This window comes from Onychomys torridus, chromosome 4, assembly GCF_903995425.1.
Source record: "Onychomys torridus chromosome 4, mOncTor1.1, whole genome shotgun sequence".
In the NCBI taxonomy this organism is placed as follows: Eukaryota; Metazoa; Chordata; class Mammalia; order Rodentia; family Cricetidae; genus Onychomys; species Onychomys torridus.
The window spans coordinates 143,649,540-143,662,760 of record NC_050446.1 but is presented as its reverse complement, the minus strand read 5'-3'; the positions used below and the strand labels follow the sequence as shown (position 1 = coordinate 143,662,760).

The window sequence follows — 13,221 nt, the reverse complement described above, 5'->3', positions numbered from 1 at the left end:
GACTTTTCAGAGCGACTAGTTCAAATGACCCCTTCTATTCCAGCAGCCTGTAGCAAATAGCACTGCTCCCTGGGGCCATTAGCACTCACCTTGTACAGCTCCACACGGTGGTCACCTCCTCTGTATCAGGAGAGGGAAGGAAACAGGAAGTGGTGTTAGTCCCCCTGCTCAAGGTGAGGCACAGGATGATGACCCTCGAGAGTCTGGGATCCCAGGGCTAGGGAGTTGGCTAAGTAGTCAAGAATGCTTACTGCTCTTGCAGAGGACCTAGGTTGTTCCCAACACCCACTTTAGGCAGCTTACAACTGTTTGTAACTACAGTTCCAAGGGATCTGATGTGCTCTGCCATCTGTCATCTGTGAGCACCTGCATGCACACATAAACCCATGCAGGCACACACACATATTTTCTTTAAATTTTAACTCTGAGATCCCAAACCCCATTTCAAAGAGGGACCTATGGTAGACACATGACTCTCTGGATCCCCCTAAGTGGCATCAAACGTCTCTCCAGCATCTTAGGGTATTCCTTAATTATGGTGTGTACTCTAATTTTTCAGTAAGAATGAACACTTACTGCCCCAGATTCAAGAAACACAACAGACCTCCACCCTGCCTGCCTGTGCCACTCAGACATCCCCAGCTTCTTAGGGCCAGGGCTACCTATGAGTATGGAAGCTGTGCCCCAAGGAATTTGTCCAGGTACCTTCCTATTTAGACCCTCATTTCCTACCTGGCCCCCTGGTCATGGGAGCACCTTTCCGCCTGCTGCCTCATCAGGCTACACTGATACCTCTTAACGTGCATGTGCCATACACACATATGGGATATACCTAAACACAGGTAAGTGAGCCCTGGACCTAGCTGCTGGACCTTCACCAGGAGACCCTTGGCTCTCATCACAGTATATGAGAATGGCTAGTTCCCCAGCGGACTAGAGTTTTATCAAGCATTTCTTACTCCCTTCTTCATCCTTCAAACCTACTTTCCTTCTTTTCTAGTGAGCACTGAGGCTATTTCAGGGATATGGTAAATGGGAATGCCATGGCAGGGATACATGAGTGCATTAGAGGGGAGAAACCAATACGCAGCAGCACAAAAATGCAAAGAAATGTGTTCAAGACCAGAAAGAACTCTTACCAGATGTTTTTAGTTAGTTATCTTTGGAAGACAGCTTTCCTAAAACCCCCAAAGCCCCTCCATTGACTGAAAAAAGAAAATGGGGCTGAGAGCTCAGAAAACTACACCTTTGAGAGACGTCAAAGCTAGGATTGTGAGACTGATGGGACCCTGCTTGGGGAGGGAGGGATAGCTAGAGAAGAGTGTCAGTAAGTGAGCCAAAGCCTTTGAGAAATGGCGTGTAGGCAGAACTAGGCAGAATGCAGGCACTATAGGCTGTCTCTGGGAGCAACAAGGCGCAGTAAATCATTGAATGTCACCCTATTCCTTTCAGACATAGCTACAGGAAAGCTTTGTCCTTTTTCTTTAACATGTGACTGCCAGAAACATGTGTCACAACCAACTATAATTTTCTCATTTATGGAAAGATGCTACAAGAGCTGTTTATAGCTACTTGGTCTTTGAAAAGCAGAAGAGAAACCTATTGCAGCTTGTCCCCAACAAAGCAGACTGTAAACTGTGCAGAGCATGTGTGACTCAGTAGTCAAACATTCTGCTGTTGGCACAGAGACCAGCCTCGTGGGCTGTGCTTCTGGGTTCTTTCTACAATGCCCTCTGTATGGCTCCACAGCAGACATCTACCCAGGACTGCCTTCCCCTCCAGAAAGACTCACACATTGTTCTCCTCACTGTTTCTACCTATAAAAGGTCTACCTCACAGCTACCCTCACACTGCCTTGCTGGTGAAGGCTGCCTCCCTTCGGGCTCCTCCAGGCTCTCTCAGGCAACCCAGAGAAGCATAAAAAAAGGGACCCTAGAATTTTCAAACAATGCTTTCCTTAGAAAAAGGCACCTCCCTGCCTCCTCTGCCCCTTCTGAACAACATGCTGTGGTGTAAAAAGATCATGAGCTTGTTAGGTGGAGGAGCAAATTCAGCTTAAGCCAGCCTCAAGTCCAAGGCATTAAACCCGCTCGTGAGAAGCAGCTGGGGTAAACCAGAAAGGCCCAAATGGACAAAGCGTGTCCTTTTTCAACAGCCCATCAGGACACACTGATGTTGCTTGTGTAAGGCTGCCAGCAGACAGCTCACCCACACACGCAGCCCAGGACACATCCATGCATGCTTGGCTTTCAGCTTCCCCTCTGCCACTTTTTAATACTCTCTGTCTCTTTTCTAGAAGTTGGGGCGGGGAGGGGGAGTAGTGTGCCTGCCTTTTTCTATAACTGCCCCGGTCTGTAGCCTGGGGCTATCTCAGCTAAGACAGACTTGCCTGCCACTCTTCAGACCAGGGGCGGCAAACACAGAGAGGTGAAAGGGAGTCAGCATTTTCCTCAAGGAGGACAGAGGCCACCAACAAGTGCCATCCCCACCCTTTCTTAGAGCACCACCACTTCTTTAAAGAGAAGCCCTGCTTCTTAGACCAACACTAGCAGACACAGTGCCCTTTGACCCAAGCAAGAAGATGGAACACCCTGTGGTTGGAGGAGCTCAATCTCTCTGGCAGAGACACATCCCCCTCCACCAGATTCAAATTCAACTTCCAAAGCTGTTGCTCAGCACTCTCTCCCAGGGAGCTCTGGGTAGACCCACTGGTCCTCAGCACATGGGGATGCCTCTAAACTCTCCCAGCCCCAAAAGAATGCTACCTTCCTTTGTTCTGGAGAAGCTTCCCTTGCATGCAGCAGGCGGGTAACCTGATTCTGTAGAACACTTCAGATAGTCTGAGCTAATCCATTTCCAGCCTAGGAAAGAGCCGGGCACTGCGTACGTGTCACACTACTGTGTGGGCTTACCTGGTGCCTGCATTCCCGTGCAGGTATAGAATGATGGGGTGGTTGGAAGCCAGAGCATCCTCATACCACATCTGGTCCTTCCCTTGGGCATTTTTCCACCAGATGGAGGGGATGGTGTGCCTGAAGACAGAAGTAGAGAGGGAAGTAAAGTCAGATGTCCCTTCTGCACAGACAGTGGCACTTATATGAAGGTCTATGGAGATAGAAAGCAGCAGAGCTCCTATCTACATACAAGTGGACAAACGGGTAGGTGGCATACTACCTCATCCCTCAAATAAGTAACAAGAACTGAAAGCTGCAAGGTCAGCTGCTGATAGCCTTAGAGAGAGCAAAAGGGTCTCTTGTTGGTCAAACAGCTTGTTCTGGTGGCCTTTCTCCAGATACGAGAGAAATATATCCTGCATTAACTAGAACTTTCTAGACAGAACCTTCCTGCATTCTAGAATCACAAATACATGGACAAATTCACCATCAGCCAGGCTGACCCAGGCTCTTAGATATTGCTATTCTATTTGGCCAAACTCTCCTTCAGAGATATACAAAGGCCAAATGAATACTGTTAATCACTGGGAATGGTCTAAGTTGATGTCTACTTTTCCTCTAAAAATCTTAGCCAAATTCATTCTAGACACCAATGGCATCAATCTTTTAAAAATCAAGTAGCTAAGTTTGTTCTCATTCTCTCTCTCTCTCTCTCTCTCTCTCTCTCTGTTTTTTCAAGACAGGGTTTCTCTGTGTAGCCCTGGCTGTCCTCGAACTCACAGAGATCTACCTTCCTCTGCCTCTCAAATGCTGGGATTAAAGGTGTGCACACTACTTCCCATTTTAATGCTTCTCTCTTGTCTATTCATGAGGATCAAGTTCTTGAGTTTCTAGCCACTATAATTAATCACTCCCATACAATCACAAGCTATAGTACCAGACACCTGAGAGGCTGTGGCAGGGAGATTGTTAGATTCTAGGAATTTTCAGCCAGCCTAGGCAATCTATAGTATTAATGGACTAGTGAGAGAAAGAAGGTAGTCTATTTTAGATGTTTCAAGCTGACATTCTTCTAGAAGCCAGACTATCCCATCTTGGAACTCTGGGCAGAGACCCAGTGTACACACCTCCAACCTGTTGGCAGAGGGCAGCCGACACTGAGCTAGCAGCCAGGAATGGTGCTTGGGTTTCACTCAGGCCTTTGCAGAAGCTGGTGGGGGAATCTGAAGAGAGGTAGTGAGGGCACTTGAGAGCGGAGCCTGTGGATCTAGGTGGACAGGCAGGCGCAGCAGCGGCTGTCCACTACCTTGAGATTCACATGGCCATCCCTCTAACTCTTGTGGGAACTTAACAATGCTCACAGGTGCTATCCATGCTTTCTGCCTAAGTACCACCATGACACTCCTCCTGCACAAGACAGAACCTTGCTCCTGGTGGGGCCAATCATTCCCCCCCCCCCCCATGCAGCTCTGGACAAAGCAGGTCGGATTCTTGACAGTCCCCAAAGCACACATAGGTCTGCTACTGCTCAGTTAAATCTGAGAAGAAAATGACAGAAGACTCTACTCCCAGTGTGCTCTGCTGAGAACAAGGGCCTCCCTTCTTGTTCTCTCTTCTTTACTAGACTGTCAACTGGAGCGTCTGAAGGTCCCTCATCCACACTGGCAGCCTACTCACTGGGTTCATTTACACACGGCTCACATACACGGTGGGTTTCTAAGGCTGCAGAAAGAGACTTTATGGCAACTGGAAACTAGACCCAGCTAAGATAAAGGGGCAGTTATTCAGAGCTGCTTCAAAGGGAAAACAGAAATACTGATGCGGTGCTGGTCAACTCTGACCCAGTTGTTCAGGAATCATCACTTACAGAAAAAGTCATCAAAATACATCCCAAGGAAACCATGGAGAAGCCACAGGGCTTGCATGCAGTGTAACTGTATAGAAAAAAGACAACATCCTCTCATAGGCTCCTGAGAGGTACCACAGGTAGCCAGTCATGTTTCACTTCTCTGAAGAAGTGCACTGAAGCCTGTGTTCCTGATTGTGTGCTCACATTCTTTTTGTCTCTAGACTGTTTGTTTGGTTAAAAATAAATAAATAAATAAAAATAAAAAACCTTGGAAACAAGACTCTAAAAACAATGTGGTTACAAAGCGTTTGCTGTTTCAAAGACCTCAGGGGAGAGCCTGGTGCCATCTCACCCTGCACCACTGAGATCAAATTTAGCTGAGCTCTGCCCTTGGCCTTAAGAATGGGTGAAGATAAAAACAAGCAGCAGTACCCCGAGCCCAGCGTCAAGGACACTGCCTGAACTGAGCAGGGCCCTTGGAGCCTCCTGAAGAGGCCAAACAAGCTAGTGCCTCGACCTTGCAGCCGGGGCTGCAGACACTCACCAGACGCCAATAGTCACATCATCCTCTGGCTGGAGGTAGTAATTGCAGGTATGATTCAAACCTTGATCCTGTGGTTTTTTCAAGTCAATGAAATAGGGAACCCTCACTGTAGGGGACAAAGAGATGAAGTCCGGGTTAATAGGAGAGGATGGACATACACAAAGAAACACTTTTGCTCATCTGTGCATTCACATACACTCTCCAGCACACCACACACACACACACACACACACACACACACACACACACACACACTCACCACTACAATACATATACCTCCCCCCCCAACACACACACATGTGTTGACAAGTACACACCCCATCCCCACAGCATAGGACAAACTCTCAAAATGTACTAGGTGGAGAAGATAGAGGCAAGGGAAGGGATGGTCTTTTGTTTTGTTTTGGTTTTTGGAGACAGGGTTTCTCTGTGAAGCTTTGGTGCCTATCCTGGATCTCGCTCTGTAGACCAGGCTGGCCTTGAACTCACAGAGATCCACCTGCCTCTGCCTCCCGAGTGCTGGGATTAAAGACATGAGCTTCCGCCACCCAGGTGAAGGGATGGTCTTTAATGGGATAAATCGGCACAAGATAGGCTGAGACACAGGGTAGAAGATCCCGCAGAGGAACTCAGTTAGGCCACAGCTGAGGCCAGGGTGGCTGGCAGACACTGGAAAAGGGATAATGAATAAGATGATGGGTACAAGAGGGAAAGATGGCAAAGACTCAGGTTTCTGGTACATCACTTAACCCAGAAAAGACACCAAAATGGATGAAGCTAGAACCTCATCCATAGTGAATTCAAGGCTACTATGCAGTCTTACAGTTAATAGTCATGGGCCAGTAGGGCCGCAACTGAATCAACTTGTATGCCAAACTATAGGAGATCACAGAAGCATCAGCTATGGGAACCATGCAGGACAGGTAGATAAGAAGGACACTGTCCCACTGTCACTGCTAACACAAGCAAAGGACATCAACAACTGCAACCACACTACGTGTGGCTGGGAGGGGAATGCAGAAAGACACATGCCAAGTTTGAGTGTGCAGAGAGACTTATTTTTTCCTTTATAGATCACTGTACTTTCCTGCAATGGCAAACAACTTTTGAAGAAAAAAATTAATGGAAATAGGAAAAACTTAAATAAATAAACCAAAAAGCATAAGCCCCAAGGTGTAATTTATTCTCACCATGGGGGAGAGTGGCAAAGAGTGGGATGGTCCTGACTTCTGGGTGATTACCATCTCTAGACAGAATCCATTCATAGCTTTTTTGGGAACGGCAATAAAGAGGGGGGGGGTTCAAGACTAACCTCCCATATCATACAGCAGGTCTAACTCACTTCCTGAAATGCCATGGGCCTCAGTGAACACTTGCTGAATAAATGAACCATCTGACTCTTAAGAACACAGGGATGTACATGCTTCTTCTCACAAAGTCCTCTGAGAATCTCCCCCAGGCCGTGTTGGGAGAGGAATTCTTCCTGGGACTGCTGTTCACATCACCACCTTCCAAATCCACATTTCCCTGAAGCAGGAGGCTGAAATTTTAAAGATCCTCTAAGTTTCTGTTATATGCTGAATAATGTCCTCCCTCAAACTCTGAGAACCCAAGACCATGCCCTCACTTAAAAGCCAGGTTTTTTTAGAGTAACAAAGTGTAAATGAGGTTTCCAGAGTAACCTCTAACCCATCATGACTAGCAGACTTCTAGAGAGAGACCATGTGAAGACTGTAAGTAGATGGGTTGAGGTTTCTGCAAGCCAAGACATATCAAAGACTGCAGGCCACTGCCAGCTGATGGAACAGGCAGGAGGTGATGGCATGCTTGCCCACTATGCACAAGGCCCTGGAGTTCCATCCCTAGTACAGAAGGAAGGGAGAGAGGAAAGGGAGAGGAGGGAGAGAGGATGGACTCTGTCCAGGTGCCTCAGAGGGTGCCAACACTCTGATCTTAGACTTTCAGCCACTGGTACTCCAAGACAGTGCTTTTGTTTTAAGCTACCCTGAAGACCTGTCAGGAAAATGGACAGTCACACTAACACATTCAGATTTTATTGTGACAATGGTGTTCTGGAGACTTGGGAGTCGTCTGGCACGGAAGCAATCAGAACGAAACCAAGCAAGGCATACATGCAAGGCTCTAATGGGGTCCAGCTTCCAAGAAGGAAGGAGCCAGCACTGGATGCTCCCTGAACAAAGGAGAAGCAGGCCTTTCCTGACTAGCCTGAGGCGGAGTAGAGGCTGAACTATGGACTGGAGCTGCTGGAAGATCTCCAGGGACAGAAGACCAGCTCCACAGAGGATCAGCAGGTCTGCAGGAGGGTGAGTAGAACCTGATTTGAGGATGATGGCAGCAAATGAAGGACAACAGAAACGTCAGGGCTTTTTGTCCTGGTGTAGCACCCATCAGAGAGCTAAGAGTTGATTTAAGTTTTCCATTGCTGACCGTGGGACCCATGAGGCTCTGACTAGAAAGAAGTCTACTTCCTGTGCTGTACAAGCCAATCCCATGCTTCCTCTCAGACCTTACCACACACTGGAACTTGAAAGCTGCAGCCTCATTCACAGGTGAAGTTAAAATAGGATAAAAAGAGAAACAATGTACCACCGGTGGCTCACATCTTTAATCCCAGCACTTGGGAGGCAGAGGCAGGTGGATCTCTGTGAGTTCAAGGCCAACCTGGTCTACAAAAGCAAGTTCCAGGACAGCCAGGGCTGTTACACAGAGAAACCTTGTCTCGAAAAACAAACAAACAAACAAACAAAAAACCCAAAAAGAGAAAAAACTTAAAGTGACTAAAGAAGGAGGAGAAGCCTCTCGCTGGCACTCAGTTTGTCTTTGCTGCTGACCGGGGTGGGGGTGGGTTGTCAAAACTTCAACACGGACGGACGGAGCCATAACTGAGATCACTGTCTTCCTGAACCTCCAGACTGTTGTGTTTTTTACTCTTTTGGGGGGCCCGCCACCCAGCTCCCAAATAAATCACACATGGAGGCGTGTTCTTAGTTATAAACACCTGCCTGAGCTTGGCTTGTTTCTTGCCAGCTTTTCTTACATTAGCCCATCTGTCCTTTGCCTCTGGGGTTTCTCGAACTTTCCTCACTCCTGTAACCTTACCTTCCCTCTTACTCCGTGGCTTTCTGTGTGGCTGGGTGGCTGGCCACCGATGTCCTCCTCCTTCCCTGGATCCTTCTTTTTTCTCCTCCCAGATTTCTCCTTCTATTTATCCTCTCTACCTGCCAGCCCCGCCTATTTCTCTCTCCTGCCTCACTATTGGCCGTTCAGCTCTTTCTTAGACCATCAGGTGTTTTAGACAGGCACAGTAACACAGCTTCACAGAGTTAAACAAATGCAACATAAACAAAAGTAACACACCTTAAGATAATATTCTACAACACCAGATGCCATCTCAGACAGGATATTAAAAACAGCAAGTGAACTATGCTTATATAGGTCATATTTGTAATTATATCAGCACCCCTATCTCATCCCTAAATCTAAACAATGCCCATCATAAACCCACTTTTCAATTTTATTCACAGAAGTAAATTCTTTAAGAATAAGTAAACAAGCTCATATATTTTCACTTAATTTTACAATTTCCTTTAGGTCTGTTTTTTTGCACTTCAGCTTTATTAGTCTTTAAACCTTGTTTTAAGTTACATTCTTTAAGGAATGGAACCTAAAAAGCCACGGGATTATACATAGCCATTGTAAAGACACTTAAGCATGCTTCTTTTTTTAAAAGTATTGTTATTGTATATGTATGCTCATGTGTATGAATGCGGGCATTCGCCCCATGGAATGGATGTGGAGGTCAGGACACCTTTGGGAGTCAGTTCTCTCATTCCACTGTGGGTCCTAGGGATTAAACTCAGGTCATCAGGCTTGTACACTTCTACGTGCTGAACCACCTTGCTGACCTTAGCATGACTCTCTTGAGAAGCCTAGACCTATGTCTTGAGATAGTGTATTATCCTTTTCCTACATGATAATGGTGATTTGAATGAGAACTATCCACTGTAGGTTCGGCCATCTGAAGACTTGGTCCCCAGTTGGCGGTGGTGTTGGGGTGGAGTAGGTGGTACAGCCTTACTGGAGGGATTAGATCACTGGGCTTTCAGAGTTCGTAGCCTCAGCACATTTCCAATTCTCTCTGCTTTGTGCTTACAGTTGGAGATGTACAAATGGAGATCTCTCAGCTTCCTGCTCCTGCCACCATGCCTGCAGCTTGCTGCTGTGCAGCCTCATTATGATGGACTCTTACCTCAGGAACCATAAGCTAAAATAAACTCTTCCTTCCATAAGCTGCTTTTGGTCACAGTGTCTTATCATAGCAACAGAAAAGTAACTAATAAAATGATTTTCTGTCTAAACACTTAGAATAAACTCACTTTGCTTCACTATAGCTCATCCTGAAATTCTTTCCTGCAGTACAGTCAAGAATCTGTCTTTACTTGAGTAGAGATCCTTGAGGGGTAAGATAAGTCAGGCTGCTGGTGGCTACATTGGGCTGTGTTGCCTGCCACTGCTAACAAGGTGAATCCCTTGGTAAAACTGTAAAGATCCAAATCAAGTGCCCACTGGTAACCTGAGACTCATCTGTCAGTCCTGCCTCTGAAGGTGGAATCACAGACACCCTCCCAAGGGGAGAAAGGTTTGGAACACTTGGTTTCCTGGTTCAGCATCCTAACATACTCAGTACTGCATACAGAAAGAAAAGGAGGCCAATATGGAAACGTGAACCACCCTGGGATTCTGGAGGAATTCCTGGTCAAGTGGTTTTCTGAGGATTAACAGCTAATCTTGAAAGCTTCTAAGCCAGGAAATTTAGGAACTGGGAAGCTTTGTTCTCACGACCAGATCATCCCAGGAAGCTGGTCTGTCAGTTCACCTTTATTCCTGACTTGGTCAGCAGTGGAAAGGGAAGCATAGGGAATACTCTGAAACCAGCAGATGCTGCCTTCATGTCCTTGCTTATGTAGACCTTGACATAGAGCCTGGTCAGGCCCCAGGGTCACACTGCCCCAGAGAACTGCAGTTACAAGAACCACCTGGCCAGTGTGGGTCTAAAAGATCAGAAAAGCAGGACATTGGATAGATAAGGAGTGCATTAGATGAAGGTAGCTTGAGTGCAGTCATGGGATCACCTGGGCCAGATGTGTAGCCCACTCTTTCTGCCCAATGCTGGCTCTCTCTCCTCTCAAGTGGTTATTATTTCTCTCTTAGCCATCAACCCTTTGTGATCCCCATGATTGTGGAATGCTGTCTGGAGCCTACCCTGTTGAGGCAATAGATAAACTGATTCATGCTATAGCTAAAGCAGGAGCAGAGTATGTGGCTCCAGGGTATCACAAAAGAAACAGGTCCCTACACAGAGCATTCATTACTCCATCCTCCACAGATGTGATGATCCAGCTCTCATCACCATCTCTCACAGGTCCTCTCAAACAGGGCTTGGATATATAGGTCAGAAACCCTACCTCTGTATGTGTCTGGCTTTTCCAGATTTTCATCAACCTCTTTTTTTTTTTTTTTAGCCATGCCACTATGTATCAGCAATCATAAACACCAAGGGGCATGACTTGGAAAAGATCCTTCACATACAGGTACTCAGTAAAGAGAGAGTGAATAAATATGCAAATGACTAGAAAACATGACTTCTCACACCTTTTTTAAAGCTGACCTGGAAAAGTATCTGAAAGGGTAAAAGCCTGGAGCTACTAAACTGGGATGGGCATTTGTGACTGCCTGGGGATTTCTGTTACCGGGCTGCATCTCATTCCATCTTTTTAAGTAACAGAACTTCCTTATACCAGGTGTGGTGAGAACAAATGAAGGGCTTGGCAGATTATCTGGGTTTTATCAATTCCAATTACTTTATAAGATCAACCAGGGGCTTCCATGGGAGATAAAGAAATAAGAAAGAAAGCTATGTGGGCTTAACAGGGACTGCTCAGGGGAAGGATGAAGGAGGCCAGTGTTTAACAAAACTAACCCATTTCCCAAGAAGGTTTGAACTTCTCCCTTGCCTCTGCCTCTTTTTCTTTTTCTGGGAGACATGTTCCTAACCCTTGAAACATGATAGCAGAGTGACAGCTGGGAACATGCTCCAGCCTCTCAGACTTCAGATGCCAAGCATCACACAAATATCACTGGGATGGGGCTGGAGAGATGGCTCAGAGGTAAAGAGCATTGGCTGTTCTTCCAAAGGTCCTGAGTTAAATTCCCAGCAACCACATGGTGGTTCAAAACCATCTGTGCCCTCTTATGGCCTACAGGGATACATGCAGGCAGAACACTGTGCATAATAAATAAATCTTTAAAAAAATATCACTGGGATGGAATCAGACTTGGGAACATCAGGACCCAAAATGCATGCTCATAGGAACAGGCATTTGACCAGCAGGCGATAAACTACAGTATTAACAAAGAGATGCTCAAAGTGATTTTCACTGTTACTTATTCTATTCAGGGTTTTTCAGCTAACTTTTTTCTTTGTAGAAGAATTATAGTTTTTTTTTTTCTTTCTAAGAAAAGGTATCTAAAGGAGAATACTGACTTAAATCAGAGGTGCTATACCTCATCTAAAGCTTATTTATCTGACTGTAAACTTATTTTAAGATAAATTTGCTATAAACTCATGACTATGAGTTAACCATGCCCTGAGCCCTAAAGATTGTCAGGATGGATAGACACATCCACTGCTTCCAGTCCAGAGGAAACAGGCACAAGCAATTAAAGTTGGCCACACCCCATCAAAACCCCAACACAATTCTTCACAGACTTGGAAAGAAAAATACTCAACTTCATATGGAAAAACAAAAGACCCAAGATAGATAAATGAATCCTGTATGATACAGCAACCTCTGTAGGCCTCACCATCCCTGACCTCAAGCTCTACTATACAGCTATAGTAATAACAACAGCCTGGTACTGGTATAAAAACCGACAAACGGACCAATGGAATCGAAATGAAGACCCTGACATTAATCCACACATATATGAACACCTGATTTTTGACAAAGAAGCCAAAACTATACAATGGAAAAAAGAAAGTATCTTCAACAAATGGTGCTGGCATAACTGAATGTCAATATGTAAAAGATTACAAATAGATCCATATCTGTCACCATGCACAAAACTCAAGTCCAAGTGGATCAAAGACCTCAACATAAATCCAGTTACACTGAACTTAATAGAAGAGAAAGTAGGAAGTACTCTTGAACACATTGGCACCGGAGATCACTTCCTAAATACAACACCAACAGCACAGACACTGAGAACAACAATTAATAAATGGGACCTCTTGAAATTGAGAAGCTTTTGTAGGGCAAACAGTCAATAAGACAAAAAGACAGCCTACAGAATGGGAAAAGATCTTCACCAACCCCTCTGACAGAGGACTGATCTCCACAGTATACAAAGAACTCAAGAAATAAGACATCAAAATACCGAATACTCCAATTAAAAAATGGGCTAAAGAGCTAAACGGAGAATTCTCAAAAGAAGAATCACAAATGGCTGAAAGACATTTAAAGAAATGCTCAACATCCTTAGTCATCAGAGAAATGCAAATCAAAACAACTCAGAGATACCACCTTACACCCATCAGAATGGCTATGATCAAAAACAGTAATGACAATCAATGTGGGAGAGGATGCGGAGCAAAGGGAACACTCTTCCACTGTTGGTGGGAATGCAAACTTTCACAACCACTATGGAAATCAGTATGGCGGTTTCTCAGAAAATTGGGAATCGAACTACCTCAAGACCCAGCCATATCACTCTTGGGCATATACCCAAGGAATGCTCAACCATACCACAAAGATACATGCTCAACTATGTTCATAGCAGCATTATTTGTAATAGCCAGAACCTGGAGACAACCTAGATGCCCATCAACTGAAGAATGGATTAAGAAAACGTGG

The 13,221-nt window shown here is 45.5% G+C and overlaps 1 protein-coding gene across 1 annotated transcript in view; it reads right to left on the bottom strand.

Moving 5' to 3' along the window:
- The window catches only part of Abhd12 (abhydrolase domain containing 12, lysophospholipase), a 77,305-nt gene that overhangs the window by 11,472 nt on the left and 52,612 nt on the right, over positions 1-13,221 (bottom strand). Inside the window, exons 3-5 of the mRNA XM_036185615.1 lie at positions 5,288-5,393; positions 2,913-3,032; positions 90-120 (exon numbers count right to left, since the gene is read on the bottom strand). Of these exons, the coding sequence (XP_036041508.1) occupies positions 90-120; positions 2,913-3,032; positions 5,288-5,393 (257 nt within the window). The remainder of the gene's footprint in view (positions 1-89; positions 121-2,912; positions 3,033-5,287; positions 5,394-13,221) is intronic.